Source organism: Erythrolamprus reginae, unplaced genomic scaffold (assembly GCF_031021105.1).
Source record: "Erythrolamprus reginae isolate rEryReg1 unplaced genomic scaffold, rEryReg1.hap1 H_6, whole genome shotgun sequence".
Lineage (NCBI taxonomy): Eukaryota > Metazoa > Chordata > Lepidosauria > Squamata > Dipsadidae > Erythrolamprus > Erythrolamprus reginae.
In genome coordinates, this window is record NW_027248517.1 from 74,789 (window position 1) to 96,777 (window position 21,989).

Below are 21,989 nucleotides of genomic sequence, written 5' to 3' on the forward strand. Positions count from 1 at the left end.
AACTGTCTGGATCTCATCTTCTGCAAAAGCAAAAGTGCAATATATGACTTACAAATAACATAATCATTTTCCAACAGCGACCACAGCATGATAAACTTCAGTCTCAATCTAAGCCACACTATGATCCACCAAAATAATACAACACCAAAATTCAATTTCAAAAAAGCGAACTATGAACTCATTGAAGCCCATCTCTCAATATTAAACTGGAACACTCTATTCTCTGAATGCTACACTGCTGATGACCTCTACAACACATTCCTACTTGAAATGAAAATTATCATCAGACTTCAAGTACCTCTAACATGTACCATAAACAAAAAAAAATAACCTCACCACCTCAATAAGAAAATTACAAAGAAGAAAAAAATCTCTCTGGAGGAAAAACAAAAAAGGACACGTTTCCAACTTCAAAAGCCGATACAAAAGCATTTGCAGTCAAATAAAAGCAGAATGCCTGAACTACTACAGCAAACAAGAGGAAAACCTCCTACACACCAAATCTAATAGAGCTTTCTACAACTTTGTCAACAATAAACTCAAAGACTCTAGACCCATCCCACCTCTCAAAGGACCCAACAACAAAGAAAACCACGATGATTCATCCAAAGCCAACCTCCTCAACTCTTTCTTTGGCTCTGTCTTTGTTAACAGCAATGGCTCATCCCCCAATTTCATCAATCGCACCTCAAACTCCCTCAATGACCTAACCCAGGTAGACTTCACTGAAGACTGAGCTGAAAAAGCATTATGTGACCTTAAACCTTCTCTATCAGTCAGACCAGATGGTCTTTTTGCTTACTTCCTAAAAAAGCTCTCTTCTGCCATAGCTGAACCACTAAGCATAATTTTCAAAAAATCCTTCAGAACCAGCACACTTCCTAAGCTATGGTCGAAAGCAATGGTCATCCCCATGTTCAAAAAAGGAGACCCCTCTCTTGTCGATAACTACAGACCAATTTCACAATGCTGCGTCCCATGCAAAGTTATGGAATCAATTATAAACAAATCAATTACTCTCCATCTAGAAACTAATAATTTGCTCTCTAACAAACAATTTGGTTTCAGAAAAAAACTATCCTGCAACCTGCAACTCCTCCACTGCAAAAATATATGGACAACTCATCTAGATCAAGGGAAATCTATAGATGCAATTTATATCGACTTCTGCAAAGCCTTTGTGGTCCATGACAAACTACTCCTAAAACTCAAATCCTATGGCATCTCAGGATCCCTCCATAGCTAGATTACAGCATTCCTGTCAAACAGATAACAAGTGGTCAAATTAGGAAGCACCATATCCACCCTGCCCCAGTTAAAAGCGGTGTTCTCCAAGGTAGTGTACTGGGACCAACGCTCTTCATTCCCTACATCAATGACCTTTGCGATTACATCACAAGCAACTATGTCCTTTTCGCCGACGATGTAAAACTCTTCAATACCACCGATAACACAACTACTCTCCAAAAAGACCTGAACTCTGTTTCTGAGTGGTCTAACACATGGCAACTCCAAATCTCAACTAGCAAATGCTCTGTCCTACACATTGGGAAGAAGAATCTGAACTTCAAATACGAACTGAATAATCAAATTATCACAGATAATCCCCACTCGGTTAAAGAACTCGGTATACTAATAACAAAAGATTTACTGCAATAACATAGCCAAGAAGGCTTCAAGAGTTGTAAACCTAATCCTACGCAGCTTCTGCTCTGGCAATCTCACACTGCTTACCAGAGCTTATAAAACTTTTGCCAGACCCATCCTCGAATACAGCTCATCTGTTTGGAACCCATATCGCATCTCAGATATTAACACCTTAAAAATGTCCAAAGATACTTCACCAGAAGAGCCCTTCATTCCTCCACTCAAAATAGAATACCCTACGAAACTAGACTTTCAATCCTGGGTCTAGAAAGCCCAGAACTAAGACACCTTAAACAAGATCTAAGTATTACCCACAAGATCATATGCTGCAACATCCTGCCTGTCGGCGACTACTTCAGCTTCAACCACAACAACACAAAAGCACACAACAGATTTAAACTTAATCTTAAGTGTTCCAAACTTGACTGTGAGAAATATGACTTCAGTAACCGAGTTGTCGAAGCGTGGAACTCATTACCGGACTCCATAGTGTCATCCCCAAACCCCCAACACTTTACCCTTAGATTACCTATGGTTGACCTATCCAGATTCCTAAGAGGTCAGTAAGGGGCGAGTACAAGTGCACTAGAGTGCTTTCCGTCCCCTGTCCTATTGCTATCCTATATCTCCTATACTTATTTATTTATTTATTGTTAGAGTTGAAAGGCACCATGAAGGCCATCAAGTCCAACCCCCGCCCAAGCAGGAACCCTATAGAACACCAGTCAAGTGGCAGTTCAATCTTCTCTTAAAAATGTCCAGAGTGTTGGAGTTCACAACGTCTGCTGGTAGGTTGTTCCATTGGTTGATCGCTCTGACCGTCAGGAAGTTCCTCCTTATCTCCATGTTGAATCTCTCCTTGGTCAGCTTCCAACCGTTGTTCCTCATCCGTCCCTCTGGAGCCCTGGAGAATAAAGTGATCCCCTCCTCTCTGTGACATCCCCTCGTATACTTGTAGACTGCTATCATGTCCGCTCTGGCCCTCCTTTTCTCTAGGCTATCCATGCCCAGTTCCTTCAGTCTCTCTTCGTAAGTCTTGGTTTGCAGTCCCTTAATCATCTTGGTTGCTCTTTTTTGCACCTTCTCCAGAGTTTCAATGTCTCTTTTGAAGTGTGGTGACCAGAACTGAATACAGTACTCCAGGTGTGGTCGGACCAGGGCGTAGTAGAGTGGTATTAAGACTTCCCTGGTCTTGGAGTGTATTCCCCTGTTTATGCAGTTTAGGATTGTGTTGGCTTTTTTAGCTGCTGCTGCACATTGTTGGCCCATGTTTATTTGATTATCCACCAAGACTCAGAGGTCTCTTTCACAGTCACTACTGCTAAAAGGGTTTTCTCCCAGGTTGTATGTGTGTCCAGTGTGTTCTGCCTAAGTGAAGGACTTTGCTCTTGTCAATGTTAAACATCATTTTGTTGGTATGGGCCCACTGTGTTAGTCTGTCTAGGTCTTTCTGTAATTTTAGCCTGTCTTCTAGGGTATTGGCTACCCCCGCCAGCTTGGTGTCGTCTGCAAATTTGATCAGTTGCCCTTCTATTCCCTCGTCCAAGTCATTGATGAAAATGTTGAAGAGCACAGGGCCCAGGACAGAACCCTATGGTACCCCACTGCCTACGTTCTTCCATGTGGAGTTGGAACCGTTGAGGACTGACAGAAATAGAGATAAATTACAGCCCGCGTGGACCATAATAAATCATTTCTGAGAGTCGATGTATTAAAAGAAAGAATCTGCTTTAAAATAAGGTTTATTTTTATTACAAAAGTAAAACAATAATGAATGCCTTAGGAGGCATATAAGATGCGTCTTACATCGTGGCAGTTAACAAAGAATGTAACAATACAAATATGGAGGATCTGGAGGGGACGGAAGTGATGCATGAATGATGTGGCAGGATTTTACATCATAATAGGAGGAGCTAATAAAACACACACACTGTTAACTATTTAATTACTGAATAACTCTGAAAGTCTCTGAATATCTCTGGGGCTGTTAATACTCAGCGTGACACCCCTTCTTTGGCAGTCACCAGGGACATTGGTTCACATAAGGCACATTTTCTTGGATAGGTATTCGTGTTGGTCAGCTGGCAATGGTTTATTCAGCAAGTCAGCAATTTGTTCAGTTGTGGGCACATAGTGTAATTTCACGAATCCTTGTTTTATGTATTCTCTTGCATTCTTATGTTGATGTGCCGTGAACATACTCAGTTTCAGATATAAACGTGACTGAAACATTGTCCTCCATAATACCAATTGGTTTCATGGGATCGCCTCAAATACTATCAACGAGAGCAGAAACACAGGTTAATGCATTACAACAATCAGAAACACAAGCATATTCAGCTTCAGTGGAAGAACAAGAAATAAAATTCTGCTTTCTAACTTTCCAAAAAATTGGACAACCATTCAAAAACATTATATAACCAGAAGTACTTTTACACGTTTCTTTATCACCTGCCCAGTCAGCATCTGCATAACAAATCAATTCAGGATACTTGTCGTGTTTCAGCTCTAGGAACAACTTCATGTCCTTTGTATACTTCATGTATCTCAGCAGCCTCTTTATGCATGTCTGATGGAACGTAGTTGCTTTGCCAACATACCTTGACAAAAGATTCACACTCAGTGAAATGTTGGGTCTTGTCCAACTGCTAATGTATAACAGTGACCCAATTACTGACCGATAAAGTGTTTGGTCTTCAAATTGAGGATAATCTTGTTGTGACAATCTGTAAAAATCAGTTTGCATAGGAGAACGATATGGATGTGCGTTAGACATGTTACAATTGTGCAAAAGTTGGTCAACTTTGCTCTCTTGTGAAAGGCAAAACCCCTTCTCAGTTTTTTCAATCTTAACTCCTAAATAATCATGAATATGCCCTAAACTTTTCAAAGTAAAATGTCTTTCTAAACCATTTGCAAAAATTTCACTCATACATTTGTTAGGACCAATATAAACAATGTCATCAACATAAACAAGTATAATTTCATAAACATTACCTTGCCTTTTTGTAAACACGCATTCATCAGAGTAGGACTTAATAAAGCCCATTGAATTTAGCTTCTCAATGGGACAGCGGTGCCACATGAGGGCAGACTGTTTTAGACCATAAAGGCTTTTCTGCAGGTACCAGACATCCCCTTCTCGATCCTGGAACCCGGGTGCGCTCTTCACGTAGATTTCTTCTAAATTCAAGGCAATAGCTGTGATTAGGGCAATTTTGACACTTTCATTTTTAACTGTAGGTGAAAATGTGTCTGTGTAGTCTTCAGGATACACCTGTGAGTACCCCTGTGCTACTAGTCTTGCTTTGTATATTTTCTCATCATTTGGTTTTTGTTTAATTTTGTAGACCCATCGTGTGCCAATAATCTTCTTGTTCGTTGGAGGCTCAACATATTGAAACACTTTAAGTTTCTTTAAACTGTCCAGTTCATTTTCCATAGCCTCATACCATTTTTCTTGTTCAGACTCAGGCAAATGTTTTATTTGAGAAAAATTCTTAGGAGGAAGTGTACCATTGTTACATAGAAAAGGAAAAGGTTTGTGTAATACTTGCTGTTCGTATCTCTTTGGAGGAATTCCTTTCGTGGTTCTCTGTGAACGTCTTGGAAATGTGGTCCATCCTTCATCTTGGTCATCTCCGTCTCCAATTGCATCGCTAGGGACATCATCTGCGACTGTTGAAGACTGTGTATCATCCCTTGTAGAAACATCATCTGGAACAGCTGCCTGTGGATCAGGTTGTGCTGTACCTTGAACATCATCTTTAGGAAAATAAACTGAAGTATCATTACTGTGTATTCTGGACCAATTTGTATCTTCCTCAAATTTAGCTGAGTTAGAAACAACAGCTCTGTGATTAGTGTCAGCAAATTTGTAGTACTTAGAACTTTCATCAAAACCTATAAATCTCAGTCTTTTTGACACTGGACCTCCTTTCTTTCTTTGAACCAGTGGAACGTTAACCATGGCATATGAGCCAAAAATGTGGAGGTTTTGAATATTAGGCTTCTTTGCATGAAGAAGGTAGTAAGGAGTCTGTTGTATAACACTGCTCCAAGTGCGGTTAACAATATAATTGGCATACCTGAGTGCTTCACCCCAATATAGATTGTCCATGTCAGCATCTTCTAAAAGGCAACGGAACATAGTCTGTAGGACCCCCTGCCAACGTTCAACTATACCATCATGAGAGGGCGTGTAAGGTGCTCACGCTTGATGATGGATTCCATTTCTCCTCATCCATCCTTGGAATTGCTGCAACATGAATTCTCCACCACGATCGCTTTGTATTCTTCTGATGCGGACACCATATTGAGTGAGTACTTCTGCAGCAAAGTCTTTAAAGATCTGAAAGGTCTCAGATTTTTGTTTCATTAGGTACACATACCCAAATCTAGAATAACTATCAACAATAGTCAAGAAATACTTACAGTTACTTTTAGTAGGCCGAAATGGACCGACAATGTCGGTATGAACCAAATCAAAAATGCATGTAGACAAACATGTGGCATGCTGAGCAATTGGTGCAGCCTTGAACTTTGAGGAGTTACAAACCATACAGTCTAAATGAACTTTGTAATTACTATCAACCTTAAAACCATTTACAAATTCAGGCATCTTGGATAAGACTGGGTAAGATGCGTGGCCCAAATGACAGTGCCATCTATGAACACACCTGAAATGAAAAGATTTGTTTCTTAATACAGGTTTAACATTTGAAACATCATTGGGAACCTCTTGAACCTCATTGACTTTAGGAGCCTTTGTATCTATAGTGGCAACAGGTTTTCTCTCTGGATCTGTGCTTTCGCTCTTTGGAACATCAACCTTTGTAGGAGGATTTGGCTTTAAGTAGTAAACACCTCTAATTGGAAAACCAGTAACAATGATTTTTTTCATTCTTAATGATGTAAGCTTCCTTTAGTTTAAGGGTCACTTCAGAACCTAAGTCTTCATTCAGGTGATATGTGCTAAGTAAGTTGCTTGTAGCGCTTGGAATGTATAAAACACATGGGATGAATTGATCCAATTCTTTTATGTAGACTGTTCCTTCTCCTTCAACTTTGCATAAGTGATCTGATACAGCATGCAATTCTTTGGTGTCAGTCTTATGAAATTCTGTGAAAAGTTCTTTCTGGTAGGTGATGTGAAAAGCTGCTCCGCTGTCTAATGTCCATAAATGTCGAATGTTGTACTGTGGACTCTTTTGTGGAACATTGTTCAGGATGAAAGAATTGACATAAGGACATGGCTCACCTTTGGAACCTCGTTGAGATGATCTGTAGTTGCTGGAGCCTCTGTTTCTGGAACCTCTTGAATTTGTTCCTCTGGGCGGAGTAGGATATTGAGAACGTTGAGAATCACCAGATTGAGAGCGTTGAGGATCATTGGATTGAGAGCATTGAAAATCATCTCTTTTAGGCTGATTGTGCCGTGAATATCTTGAAGTGTAGCCCCTTTGTTGATAGCCTCTACTCATTGTAGGTTTGTATCCGGATAATGTAGCTTTGAGTCTACCTTGCATAAGCCCTTCTTCTTCTGTTAACAGTTTGCATACTCTAGAAGTCGTACATTGGGCTAACGGTATGTTATTATATTTTATAATAGCATCTTTCCATTCATGATTGAGGGAATTGACGATCGCTGTATTTATTTGCATTTGATCTATTTGATAGCCTCACTCTATTAGATCCTTTTGCATTGCTAGCATCTTAGATAAATGTGGAGCAATTTTCTCTCCAGGCTTTAATTTTGTAGTGAAAAGTTCAGAGAATAACAAACATGTTGCTTCTTTTGAAACTGGTCTATAAAGTTAATCTAAAGATGTGATTAACTCATTTGCAGTAATATCATGTGGGAATCGGTATCCAGAGACATAAGAATCAACAGTGTCGCACGTTTATTAGACTCCCTTTCTTCCTTAGTCCACTGCCTATTTGGAGGATCAAAAGCCATATGATCCACTTTCTCAGCAATTAAAATCAGTCTTATTTCGTGCAACCAGGTTTTATAATTTTGTCCATTATTCTTTAATCTTGACTCACCTTTTAATGTTGCTAAGGTGACAGGTTGCCTTGGAATTGCAGCTGGTATGGCTGCTTGTTGCAGTACCTGGGGTGCTTGGACTGGTGGTGGTGCCTGGACTAGTAGCGGTGCTTGGACTGGTGGCTATGCTTGGAGAATTGGAGCTTGTGGTCGTTGGTCCTGTTGCATCTGCGCACCTTGGCTTGCTTGAGGTGCTTGTGGTTTAATTGAAGGTTGATTATAAACAATGCCTCGTTTATGTCTCCATTCATCTGTAAAAGCCTGTGGGATTTTTGTTAACACAGCCTTTGACTTAAATTTAAAATCATGTACTCCACTAGATGTCGCTGCAGGATAACCTTTGAGAGTTTCTTGTGGAATGTCTTTGTTCTCAGATATTCCCTGGTAAATTTCCATTCCCTGCCTTGCAGACATGACATTATAAGTTTTGTTTTCCTGCTCTTTTTGCTGAATAGAAAAATTACTCAGCTCTCTCTCTAGAAGATTCATTTGAATTTCTCTCAGTCTACTTAATTGTTTCCTGGATTTAAGAACATCATCTAAGCAAACATCATTTAACATTTTCTGTTTTTCTGTTAAGGAAGTCCCCAGATCATCATAATGAGCACAATATGCTTGGGTGTCTTGAATTGTTTTCTCCAACTGGGCTATCATCCCATTTATTCTATCTAGATCATTAATTGAATCCAAAGTCCCGGCTGAGCTTCTGAGAGACTGTTTCTCATCGCAATGCTTTACTTTCTGTTTAGCTTTTAAAGAGAGGCCATATTTAGTAAAATCACTGCTTTCGGAGATTGCCTGACTGGCTGACTCAGAAGGTATTACTGTAGCTTCTTCTAAATTACTTTGGTCATAAATCTGGTGGCACGGAGCTTCTAAAGGTTTTATTACTTGTGCATCATAAATCACTTGCTTGCTTTGAACATAAGGAAAGGATCAGCACTTACGTTTTTTTGCTGTTTGTCACGGCTCAGCTCTTGTCTGGTAAGGAAAAATTCTTCTTTGGCTTGGTTCTTTGTCTCATGAGAGCTTTGCTCCTGCATGGCAGTATTTCTTTTCTCTTTGGAATTATTGATAAGGGCCACCAGGTCATCGATGTGATCACTAGACATCTGATCGATGAAGGACTGAGAGAATAACTTCTTATTCTTACATTTTGCAGGCATTACAAGATGCAATAGCTTTTATATTTATAGTTAGGAACCATCCTCTGCTACCATGACAGAAATAGAGATAAATTACAGCCCGCGTGGACCATAATAAATCATTTCTGAGAGTCGATGGATTAAAAGAAAGAATCTGCTTTAAAATAAGGTTTCTTTTTATTACAAAAGTAAAAAAATAATGAATGCCTTAGGAGGCATATAAGATGCGTCTTACATCATGGCAATTAACAAAGAATGTAACAATACAAATATGGAGGATCTGGAGGGGACGGAAGTGATGCATGAATGATGTAGCAGGATTTTGCATCATAATAGGAGGAGCTAATAAAACACACACACTGTTAACTATTTAATTACTGAATAACTCTGAAAGTCTCTGAATGTCTCTGGGGCTGTCAATACTCAGCGTGACAAGGACAATTCATTGGGTGCGGTTGGTCAGCCAACTATTAATCCATCTGCAAGTGTTGTAGTCTACTCCGCTTTTTAAAAATTTGTTGATTAGGAGATAGTGGTCGACTTTATCAAAAGCTTTCCTGAAGTTTAAGTAAATGAGGTCCACCATGTTGCGCTGGTCTACTGATTTGGTTATGGTGTTGAAAAAGGATATGAGATTGGTTTGGCATGATTTGTTTCTGACAAACCCGTGTTGGCTGTGAGATATTATCTTGTTTGTTTCCAGGTAGTGGCAAAGCTGTTTTTTTTATTATTTTCTCCAGTATTTTTCCAGGTATTGAAGTCAGGCTGATAGGTCTGTAGTTGCTTGGATCCGTCTTTTTACCTTTTTTGTGGATGGGAACTACGTCTGCTCATTTCCAGTCGTCTGGTAGGTCTCCAGTGTCCTAGGATTTTTGGTAGATGAGGAGAAGAGGTTCCGCTATGGTGTCTGCCAGTTCTTTTAGGACTTTGGGGTGGAGTCCATCAGGTCCCGGTGATTTGAACTCGTTGAGCTCCCGCAGGTAGCTTTGTCTACGTTGAGTTCGGTTCCCGGGCTGTTAGTTGCAGTTAGGTTGTAGGTTGGTTGGTTGGTGGTTCCTTTATGTGTGAAGACTGATGTAAAGTAGACATTGAGCATACCTTTCTTCTATTCCTATATCTCTTCTTCTATTCTTGCATTGATATGTTGTATTACTATATCTTCATTTCTATTCTTTGATAGATATATTTTACTATGAATATCTCCTCTATAACCTTCATCATGTATTTCACTATGTGTGTATATAGTATACCCACTAAAACTTTTATTGTGTATTGGACAAAATAAATAAATAAATAAAATAAAATAAAATTCCAAAGTCCAGAAAGTCCACACACAGCCTTGAACAGGGAAACAGCAAAAACCACAATCTTGACGAAACTATGAATTAGATAAACTTCCACAAGGCTAAATCTGTAGCACTAATTACAGCAGCCCCACCCAACCACAGGTGGCCTCACTTATAATCCTTTAGTTGTTCTCTCCTATGCATCACTCTACGCATGCATGGATCTGTCATAAGTTCTTGTTCAGAATCCAGGGATGATAAGGATGATTGATCTCCTCCTAGGCTGTCTGCCAAACTCTCCCCTTCCCTGCTACTCATGCTTCCTTTGTCAGGGGAGCCTTCGTCGGGAGATTCTAGCGGGAGTAAAACAGGCCTGTGGCATGTGGATGTTTCCCCCACATCCACATCCACATTCCTTGGGGCAGGAGCTGGGCCAGAGCCAACCACAACAGCTTATAGGCAGTCATTGCTTAATTACTCTAATTGGAACCAGAATGCTAAGTGAAGTGGTAGTGATGGGCTTTTTCTTTTTTCCCCTTCAGGGCTCTGGGTATTTTTCCCTAGCATAGTAAATTAGGTTGAATGTGTATAATTTTAGAAGAGCTATGCGTGTATGTGTATGTGTGTACATTCATGTACAGTTTATATACTAGATCAGTGTTTCCCAACCTTTTTGGAGCCGCGGCACATTTTTCATATTTTCAAAATCCTGGGGAACATGGGGGGGGGGGGCGCTAAAAAAAGTTTGGACAAAAAATATCTCTTCCTCCCTTTCGCTCTATTTCTCTCTCCCTCCCTCTTTCTCTCTATTCCTTCCTTTCTCTCTCCATCCCTCTTTCTTTCTCTCTTCCTTCCTTCCTCTCTTTCTGTCTCCTCCTTCCTCTCTCATCTCTCTTTCCTTCCTCTCCCTCCCTTTCTCTCTTTCCTTTCTCTCCCTTTCTGTCTATCCTTTCTATCTCTCACCCCTTCTCCCTCTTTCATTCCCTTTCTCTCCCTCCCTTTCTCTCTCATTCCTTTCTCTCCCTCTTTCCTTCCTATCTCTTTCTTTTTCTCCCTCCTTCATATCTTCTTTCTCTCCCCCCTTCCTCCCTCTTTCCTTTCTCCCCCTCCCTTTCTCTTCCTTTTTCTCTATCCTTTCTACTTCTTACTCTTTCTTTCTCTCCCTCCTTCATTCAATTTTCTCTCCCTCCTTTTCTCTCTCTTTCCTTTCTCTCCCTTTCTCTTCCTTTTTCTCTATCCTTTCTACTTCTTACTCTTTCTTTCTCTCCCTCCTTCATTCAATTTTCTCTCCCCCCTTCCTCCCTCTTTCCTTTCTCCCCCTCCCTTTCTCTTCCTTTTTCTCTATCCTTTCTACTTCTTACTCTTTCCTTCTCTCCCTCCTTCATTCAATTTTCTCTCCCTCCCTTTCTCTCTCTTTCCTTTCTCTCCCTCCCTTGTTCTCCCCTGGGGCTGCCTGTGCCTGCCCTGCACCACCCAACAGGGACGGACAGCCCCTGGTCGTCGGTTCGTCGCCCCCCACCCCCACACGGAGGGAGATCAGGCTGGCAAGGGTGGTAGATCTGCGTCACCAGCCACTGGAGGGAGATCGGGCTGGCGGGGGCGGTGAATCCACCTCCCCAGCCGCGCGGAGGGAAATCCGGCAGGCGGGCGGGTGGCCGCGGCTCCCTGCGTGCCCCTGGAAAAGCCTACAGGGAACGGTGCCCGGGGCCGCTGCAGCCGCCCCCCGCCCCCCGCTCCCACTGCCATCTCCCCGCGACTGCCTGCGTCGCTGCAGCGCCCCCCCGCTCCCACCGCCAGTGCCCTCCCGCCGGGCCCCAAAGGACACTTGCCGCCGACGACACGGCCAGGTGTGCCGACAACGACAGGGAAGCTCCAGATGGGCGGGGCGCTGCCGTGCCGGTGCCTCCGACCTCCCGGTTCCTGCTCGATGCCGCGGTTTCTGGCGCTCTCCTGCTGGGCCCCAAAGAAGGAAGGCGGGAAAAAGGCGCGAAGAATGAAGCTCTCCTTCTTCCTGCCTTCCTTCTTTGGGGTCCAGCAGGAGAGCGCCAGAAACCGCGGCATTGGGCAGGAGCCGAGAGGTCGGAGGCACCGCAGCGCCCCGCCCAGCTGGAGCTTCCCTAGCTTCACGGCACACCTGTTGGTGTCTCACGGCACACTAGTGTGCTGCGGTACACCGGTTGGGAAACGCTGTACTAGATAATGTATATTTTGGTGTGCCTGTGTGTAATATGTAGGTACACACATAGAATTAAATAGTATATTTTGGATGTTCAGAAATAGTAAATAGATAGGGAAATTATATCTCTTTGAGCTGAGGAGAAGTCAGGCACCCTAACCCTAACCCAACCCTTGATGTGGGTAACGTCAAGTTGGCATCCTTTAAGCTAGTCACATGACCTTTAAGACACCCCTTGGTCACATGTTTGTCAAGTCCTTCCCACCTGGTCACGTGGCTGGAAAGCCACACCCAAAAAAGCCACGCCCACAGAGTGGTAGTAAAAATTTTTGCAGCCCTTCACTGTGAAGTAGTCATTAAGTAGAAATCATATTATTACAATTGTACTTTTTGGGAGACAAGAGACATCACTTGGTTTCACACCTTCAGTTTTTGTTTGCCTCCTACCCAATCTTCTTCCCATTGGAATCTTCAAGTGGATGATTATTGTTTCGTACACAATGAAAAAAGTGCAATTGCCATAAATCTGATGCTATGAGCCATGAGCACAATATGCAAACAACTTTCTCTTGAATGCTTCCTCTCCAAACTCTTCCTTCCGCAGGGCAGGAGGAGAAAAACAAGCAAATTCTATTGTCAATCTCTCCTTTTGCATGACCCTTTGCTACTGCTGGCTTTTTGCTAAGCAGTATCAATACTTTTGTTGGAAAGAAATACCCAATGATAAATGTATTGGTGGTTAAAATAGATTTACAGGTATTCCTCAAGTTATGACCATTAATTTAGCAACATTTTGAAGTTACGATGACACTGAAAAAAGTGACAAACAACCAGTCTACACACTTACAACAGTCATAGCAAATCTATGACCATAATTTGGGCACTTGGTTACTATTGGGCATCTATGACAAAAGCAGGGGGTATATATGAATTGGACCTAATCACTCATCATATTACTTCATATATACACATATACCTCTTTGGAGTTTAATTTTTTTTAAAAAAAAGTTAGATCAAACTCTGAAAATTTTATTAGTTCCATATTAATTTTCTCAAACTAATGAGTAGGATATTTTCAGAGAAAGAAAAAGCATAGAAACATTTTTATTTTAGTTTTAGAAAGAACCAACCTCCAGTGTTTTGCATTTTCCATTTAGCCTGCTGCACAGTTGTTGATAATTCTTAGTTAAAATGTCAAGTTCTTTTTTCAAAGCCCTCTGAGCTGCAGGAGTCCTTGCTATAAAATTGTTCACAGAATCAGTAAGAAGTTTTACTTTCACATCTTTCTGTTGGGCCTCTTCTTTTGCTCTCTGAAACACAGAAATTATACCAAAAAAGTATTATACAAATAAAAAGGTAACAGCCAATCTGATTTTAATTCCACATGGTTCTGTTCTATTGCATTCTGCAATTTCACCAATTTCAACACTGTGAACACCACAGATGTTCACCGACATCTCCCCTGTTGAACGCTACTGTAGGGTTAGATTATGTTTTTTCCCTGCTTTCAATGAAGTTGTGATAATAGTAGTCATTTCCTTTACTATTCTATTTTGTTCTCCCAAGATTTTATAAACTCTAGATCACCATGCAATACTGTACTTTTAAATTATTCTCTCTGTACTTATAAAGTTAAGTATGATTGTGTGTAGCTATCACTAGTAAGTATAGTTTTATTATAGTTTAAATCATAAAGATCTTGTAAATAATACTAAATATATATTTTCCTATTTATTATTCACTATTTCCTATTCCTCTTCAATATTATGATGTTACCTATCAACACTCCAATTATTATATCTACAGTTGTTAATTTATAATTTATAAATCCTCTACTATCAATATAATAAATACAGGTAAAGCTCAAAAAACTAGAATATCATTTTATTATTATTATTATTATTATTATCATCATCATCATCATCATCATCATTATTACTATTATTACTATTATGTCAATATAACACAGCAAACAAGATCACTATGCTGGATTTCGTATTTCATCACCAGTCAGGCGCTTCCCAAGCACCTAAGACTGAGTGATGTAGCGGCGAATTATGTTTGCCGATCCCTGTAAAGCAGCCTTTTGCAATTGACAAATGGAGATTTTGTCAATTCTGATGGTTTTCAAATGCCCGCTGAGATCCTTTGGCACTGCGTCCAGCGTGCCAAGTACCACTGGGACCACTTTCACTGGCTTATGCCAGAGTCATTGCAACTCGATTTTTAGATCTTCAGAGAGGTATTCCTCTTGGGGCAATTGAGTAATGGTCTGAGACAAAGGGGCTTAGAAACATTGCCTTTGTCATGGTCAGACCATTTTCTACTGCGGCTTGATTTCCTGGCTCCAATCCTCCCCTGCAGGGAGGCGGAACCAATTAGGTTGTTCCGCCCTAGACGTCTGATGGATCCAGAGGGTTTTCAGAGGGTGCTTGGGTTTCTACCAGATTCACTTGTCCACAGCTCGACAGAGTCTCTGGATGAGGCCTGGAACAAGGCTGCAGCTCTTGACCGAATTGCGCCACTGCAACCTCTCTGTGGCACTAGACCCTGTAGAGCTCCATGGTTCAATGAGGAGCTCCGGGAGTTGAAACGTCAGAAGAGACGTCTAGAGAAGTGATGGAGGAAGAGTAAGTCCAAATCCAATCGAACACTTGTAAGAGCTTTTATTAAGACCTACAAAGTGGCGCTCAAGGCGGCAATATGCGCGTACCATGCCACCTTGATTGCATCAGCGGAATCCCGCCCGGCCGCTCTGTTTAGGGTGACCTGCTCCCTTCTAAATCAGAGGGGAGTTGGGAAGTCCATGCAGGGCAGTGCCCAGGAATTTAACTCATTTTTCACTGATAAAGTCGCTCGGATCCGGGCGGATCTCGACTCCAATTGTATAGCAGTATCGACTGACAATGAGTCAGTTGAGGGGCTAAACGTCTTTGTCCATCCATCTGGAGGGAATTTGACTTGGTGACACCTGATGAAGTGGACAAGGCTATTGGAGCTGTGAGTTACTCCACCTGTTTACTGGATCTGTGTCCCTCTTGGTTGGTTTTGGCCGGCCAAGAGGTGACACAGAACTGGGTCCAGGAGATTGTCAATGCCTCCTTGGGGAGGGGGTCCTTTCTGGCTCCTTATAAGGAGGCACTTGTGCACCCCCTCCTCAAGAAGCCTTCCCTGGACCTAGCCGTGCTTAATAACTATCATCCAGTCTCCAACCTTCCCTTTATGCGGAAGGTTGTTGAGAAGGTGGTGGTGCTCCAACTCCAGAGGTCCTTGGAAGAAGCCGATTATCTAGGCCCTCAGCAGTCTGGTTTCAGGTCCGGCTACAGCACGGAAATTGCTTTGGTCGCATTGATGGATGATCTCTGGCAGGCCTGGGACAGGGGCTTGTCCTCTGTCCTGGTGCTTCCTGACCTCTCAGCGGCTTTCGATACCATCGACCATGGTATCCTTCTGTGCCAGCTGGAGGGGTTGGGAGTGGGAGGCACTGTTCTTCAGTGGTTCTCCTCCTACCTCTCTGGTTGGTCACAGTCGGTGTTAGTGGGGGGGTCAGAGGTCAACCTATAGGTTTCTCCCTTTTGGGGTGCCTCAGGGGTCGGTCCTCTCCCCCCTGCTATTTAATATCTACATCAAACTGCTGGGTGAGATCATCCAAGGGCATGGGGTGAGGTATCATCAATATGCGGATGATACCCAGTTGTACATCTCCACCCCATGTCCAGTCAACGAAGCAGTGGAAGTGATGTGCCGGTGCTTGGGGGCTGTTGGGGTCTGGATGGTGTCAACAAGCTCAAACTCAATCCAGACAAGACGGAGTGGCTGTGGGTTTTGCCTCCCAAGGAAAATTCCATCTGTCCATCCATTACCCTGGGGGGGGGGAATTATTGACCCCCTCAGGGAGGGTTTGCAACTTGGGCGTCCTCCTCGATCCACAGCTAACATTGGAACACCATCTTTCGGCTGTGGCGAGTAGACCGTTTGCCCAGGTTCGCCTGGTGCACCAGTTGCGGCCTTATTTGGACAGGGAGTCATTGCTCACAGTCGCTCATGCCCTTATCACCTCGAGGTTTGACTACTGCAACGCTCTCTACATGGGGCTACCTTTGAAAAATGTTCGGAAACTTCAGATCGTGCAGAATGTGGCCACGAGAGCCATCGTGGGGCTTCCCAGATTCACCCACATTTCTACAACACTCCGTGGCCTGCACTGGCTGCCGATCGGTTTCCGGTCACAATTCAAAGTGTTGGTAATGATCTTTAAAGCCCTTCATGGCATTGGACCAGAATACCTCCGGAACCGCCTTCTACCGTACGAATCCCAGCGGCCAATAAGGTCCCACAGAGTTGGCCTTCTCCAGGTCCCGTCGACCAAACAATGTCGTTTGGCGGGCCCCAGGGGAAGAGCCTTCTCTATGGCAGCCCCAGCCCTCTGGAATCAACTCCCCTCGGAGATTAGAACGGCCCCCACCCTCGTCTTTCGCAAGTTACTCAAGACCCACCTATATCGCCAGGTATGGGGGAATTAAGAGATCTCCCCCAGGCTTTCTTATATTTTATGTTTGGTATGTATGTGTTGTATGGTTTTTAAATTGTTGGAGTTTTTTAATGTAATTTTATTATTAGATTTGTTCCATTGTTATACTGTTTTTATTGTTGTTGTGAGCCGCCCCGAGTCTTCGGAGAGGGGCGGCATAAGAATCTAATAAATTGAATTGAATTGAATTGAATTGAATTCAGTTTGCTCTTCAAATTTTTTCTGGTCCTCTGGATGCACTCTTTGCTGATCACAGTTTTTACATTACCATGCTTGATATTATCCAGTTGCAAGATGCCCAAGTATCTGTAGGCTTCTGGCTGGTGGCACTTGATGGTTTGACCATTTGGCATTTCAATGCCCTCACTTTCAATGATTTTTCCCTTTTTCTGTGCCACTGTAGCACATTTATCCAGACCAAACTCCATGCTCATGTCATTGCTGAAGATTCGCCCAGTGTTGGTTAGTGACTGTATCTGAGTTTCTGATTTTCCGTATAACTTCAGGTCATCCATATACAGCAGGTGTGAAATTTTTGATGAATTCCTAGCAGTTTGGTAGCCTAGGTTTGTTTTCTGTAGGATGAGTGACAGCTGGATTATGGCGATGATGAATAGCAATGGGGATAAGGAGTCCCCTGGAAGATGCCCCTTCTGATGTTGACCAGTCCATAGCTTTCATTCCCAACAAAAAGCTCAGTCTTCCAATATTTCATCCCCTTTCCTATGAATTTCCTGATGTTTTCATTGACTCCAATGACTTCCAGGCATTTTATGATCCACCTGTGTGGCAATGAGTCAAAAGCTTTCTTGTAGTCAATCCAGGTCATGTATAGGTTTGTTTTCCTGTTCTTACAGTTCTCCGAAATCATTTTATCAATTAGGAGCTGGTCTTTCATACCTCTCCTTCGTCTTTTATTGCCCTTTCGCTCCACTGTCATGATGACATTTTCTTCTAGGTAGTCCTGAATTCTGTCAGCTATGATACCTGTCAGCAGTTTGAGCATGGTCGGCAAACATGTTGTTGGCCTGTAGTTTCCTGGTATGGCTCCTTTTGCTGTGTCTTTCTGTATTAAATATGTTCTGCCAGTTGTAAGCCATTCACTGAAATTTCCTGTCTGCAGCATTTTGTTGAACAATTCGGCCATTTTTGCATGCAGGCTGGTCAGGTATTTCAGCCAAAAACTATGCACCTGATCAGTGCCAGGGGATGTCCAGTTTTTTACTTTCTTCACTCTTTTTGCAATCATTTCAGGTGTTATTGGAATGCAGAGCCAGCTGACAATGAGTCAGTTGAGGTGACAGGGGCCTGTCTTGGTCCACCTGTTTGGAGCGAGTTTGACCTGGTGACACCTGATAAAGTGACAAGGCTTTGGAGCTGTGAGTTCCGCCACCTGTTTGTTGGACCTGTGTCCCTCCTGGCTGGTTTCGACCAGCAGGGAGGTGACACGGAGCTAGGTCCAGGAAATTACCAATGCTTCTCTGAGGGAGGGGTCCTTCCCGGCTCCCTATAAGGAGGCACTTGTGTACCCCCTCCTCAAGAAGCCTTCCCTGGACCTGGCCATATTTAACAACTATAGTCCTGTCTCCAACCTTCCCTTTATGGGGAAGGTTCTTGAGAAGGTAATCTTGCTCCAGCTCCAACGGTCCTTGCAAGAAGCCGATTGTCTAGGCCAGGGGTCCCCAAACTTTTTACACAGGGGGCCGGTTCACTGTCCCTCAGACTGTTGGAGGGCCGGACTATAAAAAAAACGTATGAACAAATCCCTATGCACACTGCACATACCTTATTTAAAGTAAAAAACAAAATGGGAGCAAATACAATATTTAATATTTATTCTCCCTTTCTCTCTATCCAGGGAGGGCGAAGGGGTGGACGTGGCTGCTGCCTCTCAGCTGCAGAGCCAAACGGGGGTGGAGGCAATGGTGGAGTCCGGCGCTGGGGCCATGCGGGGCCGCTCATCCAGGGGGGCGTGGACCGGCAAGCCGCCCTCCGCTCTCTCTCTTTCTCTCTCATACACCACGCCGGCAACAGAGAGAGATGGTTATTCCCAATAAAAATAATTTGGGTTTCATCTCTAGGATTGTTTCCAGTCATTGTCTAATTTTCTCCCAATAATTCCTAGCTTTGTAACATTCCCACCACATGTGATAATATGTTCCGATGCTCTTTTGGCACTTCCAAAATGTTCCGGATATATTTTGATTAATGATAAGTGCAGTCTTATTGGAGGGAGATACCATCTATAAAACATTTTATAAAGGTTTTCTTTATAGGAGGTAGCCAGTTTTAGTTTTCTATTTCTCTGCCATAAATCTTGCCAATTATCTAAATTAATATTGAATATCTCCCTCTTAGCATCTTGCAGTAGATTATATCTAATTCTTGTTCTTTTCCTCTCACAATATGAATTTAGAAATATCCTTCTGCCATTGTTTAAATGGATTGTCCAGTAGTATGTACAATAGTACCTCTACCTAAGAACGCCTCTACTTAAAAACTTTTCTAGATAAGAACCGGGTGGTCAAGATTTTTTTGCCTCTTCTTAAGAGCCATTTTCTACCTAAGAACCCAAGCCCAGAAAAATTTCCCAGGAAATTTGAGAGCGGCACAAAGGCCTGGACAGTTTCCTGCCATTCCCCCTTGAATCCCGGCCATCTCAGACTTTTCTGGACTGCCAGAGGAACTTTTCGGTGGCACTTAAGGAGGCTTTGGCAGTCCAGAACATGAACAAAGCATTTTCCTTTTGCTAGGCACTGGGAGAAGGAATAAACCACTTCGCTGTGGTGACTCCCTCGCGCTACCTCCCATACATCCAGTGCGAGGTTGCCTCCCGGAGCGCCTGGTTGCGGAAAGGCAAAAAGGGGCACTTCGCCTTAGTCAGATCAACTTGGCTTCAGCCAAACTGAAGAGTCACCACAGTGAAGGAAAGGCGCCGGCTACAAAGTGAGCGAGTGAGAGGAGAGGGGAGCCCTTCAGCATAGGAAAGAAGAGGAAGCAGGTAGCATTAGCAGCTGCCTTTCGGTCAAAAGAGTGGGAGGTTCCCCCCTCTCGCCCAGGTGTATGGGAGGTGTGTGCTCCTCCTCACCACCACAGAGTCCCTCTTTTTTTTAAGCCTTAAAATTTTGGATTTTTTTTATTCACCTTACCTCACCTTCTTCCTTTGGCAGTGACTGTCCTCCTCATCTTCTTCCTCCTCCTCCTCCCACCCAAATTCCGAGCTTTTATTTCTTTCCTAATGGGTTTGCACGCATTATTTGCTTTTACATTGATTCCTATGGGAAAAATTGCTTCTACTTTACAAAATTTTCTACTTAAGAATCTGGTCACGGAAGGAATTAAGTTCTTAAGTAGAGGTACCACTGTACTGGTAATGTCTAAAATTAAAAAAAACATATTTGGTAAAATATTCATCTTGATTACAGAGACTCTACCCAATAATAAGTGCAGTTTATTTCATCTTTGTAAGTCCTGTTTAATATCCCTCCAAAGACAGGCATAATTGTTTTGAAACAGTTTTGTATTTGTATTTGTCAAGATAACCCTTAGATTTTTCATCTTTTTCTTAACCCTAAACTGTGATTTTTTTTGTTCAATATATCACTATCCCGAAAATACATATTCTTGATCAACATTGTTGTTTTTTTGTTTATTTATCTTGAAATCTGCAAAAGCTCCAAACCTATTCAATTTCCTCATCAAGTAACCTATATTGTGTTTGGGTCCTAAAAATATAACCAAGTCATTAGCAAATAACCGCAATACATGCACTTCTTCCTTAATCTTTATTTCCCTTATTATATTATCTTGTCTGATATCTCTATTCAAAACTTCCAACCCTACAATAAACAACAGAGGGGACAAGGGGCATCCTCGTCTTGTACCCTTTTGAATTTTCCATGAGTTAGTACAGTGATGTACAGTGTAGCTTTTTTTCCTCAGGTGCCAAAAAACCATGGGCATGCGATATCGCACATACATGAGTGCCCATACCCATAATTCAATGCCTGGGGAGGGTGAAAATAGTTTCCGCCACTCCCTGAAAGTCCTCTGGAGGCCAGAAACAGCCTGTTTCCCAACCTCTAGTGGGTCCAAATGGCTCATATGTCACACTCGCCAGGCTCCAAAGTCTTCCCTGGAGCCAGGAGAGGATATAACGCCCTTGCCCATCCCCCCGGAGGCTCTCTGAAGGCCAAAAATGCCTTCCCAGAGCCTCTGTGTGAGCAAAAAATCAGCTGGCCAGCACACACATGCATGTTGGAGCTGAGCTAGGGCAACGGCTAGTCAGCAGATATGACTCCATGTGCCACCTACGGCATCCGTGCCATAGGTTCGCCATCACTGGTCTAGCCGGATGGATGAATCCCCAATTCATATTCTTATCAATGAAGCTACACAGTTCATCTACTTCACGATTGGTCATTTTTGGCTTGGGGAGAGTCAACCCTGGCAGAATTTCTAAACTGCAGTCCATGGGCCAGTGGAGTGGCAATTCATCTGATGCCTTCTCACTAAATGCCCCTTTTAGGTCCCAGTATTTCTTTGGTATATTTTCTTCCTCTTCTATGTGTTCAGTCACCACTGCTGCCTTCTCTCCAGATACCTCTGGATTTTGGCATGCCCCCCCCCAGGTTGTAGCGGATGTGTAACATTCCTGTTCTCCAGTTTACATCCAGGGTCCATTTCCTAAGCCAGGATAACCCTAGTAAGAGGGGCCATTCCATCCCTGGGACTACGATAAAACTTAGAATCTCTTAGAGGTCTCCCATTCTCATATCTATGGGCTCAGTTCTATATTGAGCTGGTCTTCCCCCAGCCACTGTCACATTTAACTGGCAGAAGGCAATGCATACTTTAGTGGATCTCAGTTTCAGTCTCATTTTTTCCACCACCTCTGGGCTAATTACACATCTAGTACATCCAAAATCCAAAAGACCCAGCATCTTCCCCTGGGCAACAGACTAAGGAGCTTGTAATTCACCAGGAAGTTTGATTTGCTGTAGCTGTCTCTTGGGAAGTCGAAGGTCCCAGCTCTCCCCTCCTGGGGTGGGGGAACCCCTACAACTTCTGCTCCCTTCAAGGCAATTTTGCAGGCTTTTGCAGTTGGCTTGTCAGATGTTTTTCCACCAGCAGGGGTCATGTTGGGAACAGGCTT

The 21,989-nt window shown here is 42.8% G+C and overlaps 1 protein-coding gene across 1 annotated transcript in view; it reads right to left on the reverse strand.

The window, feature by feature from the left end:
- LOC139155793 (dystrophin-like) overlaps positions 1-21,989 on the reverse strand; it is a 583,469-nt gene that overhangs the window by 32,659 nt on the left and 528,821 nt on the right. The window contains exon 27 of the mRNA XM_070731073.1: positions 13,434-13,613. Within this exon, the coding sequence (XP_070587174.1) occupies positions 13,434-13,613 (180 nt within the window). The remainder of the gene's footprint in view (positions 1-13,433; positions 13,614-21,989) is intronic.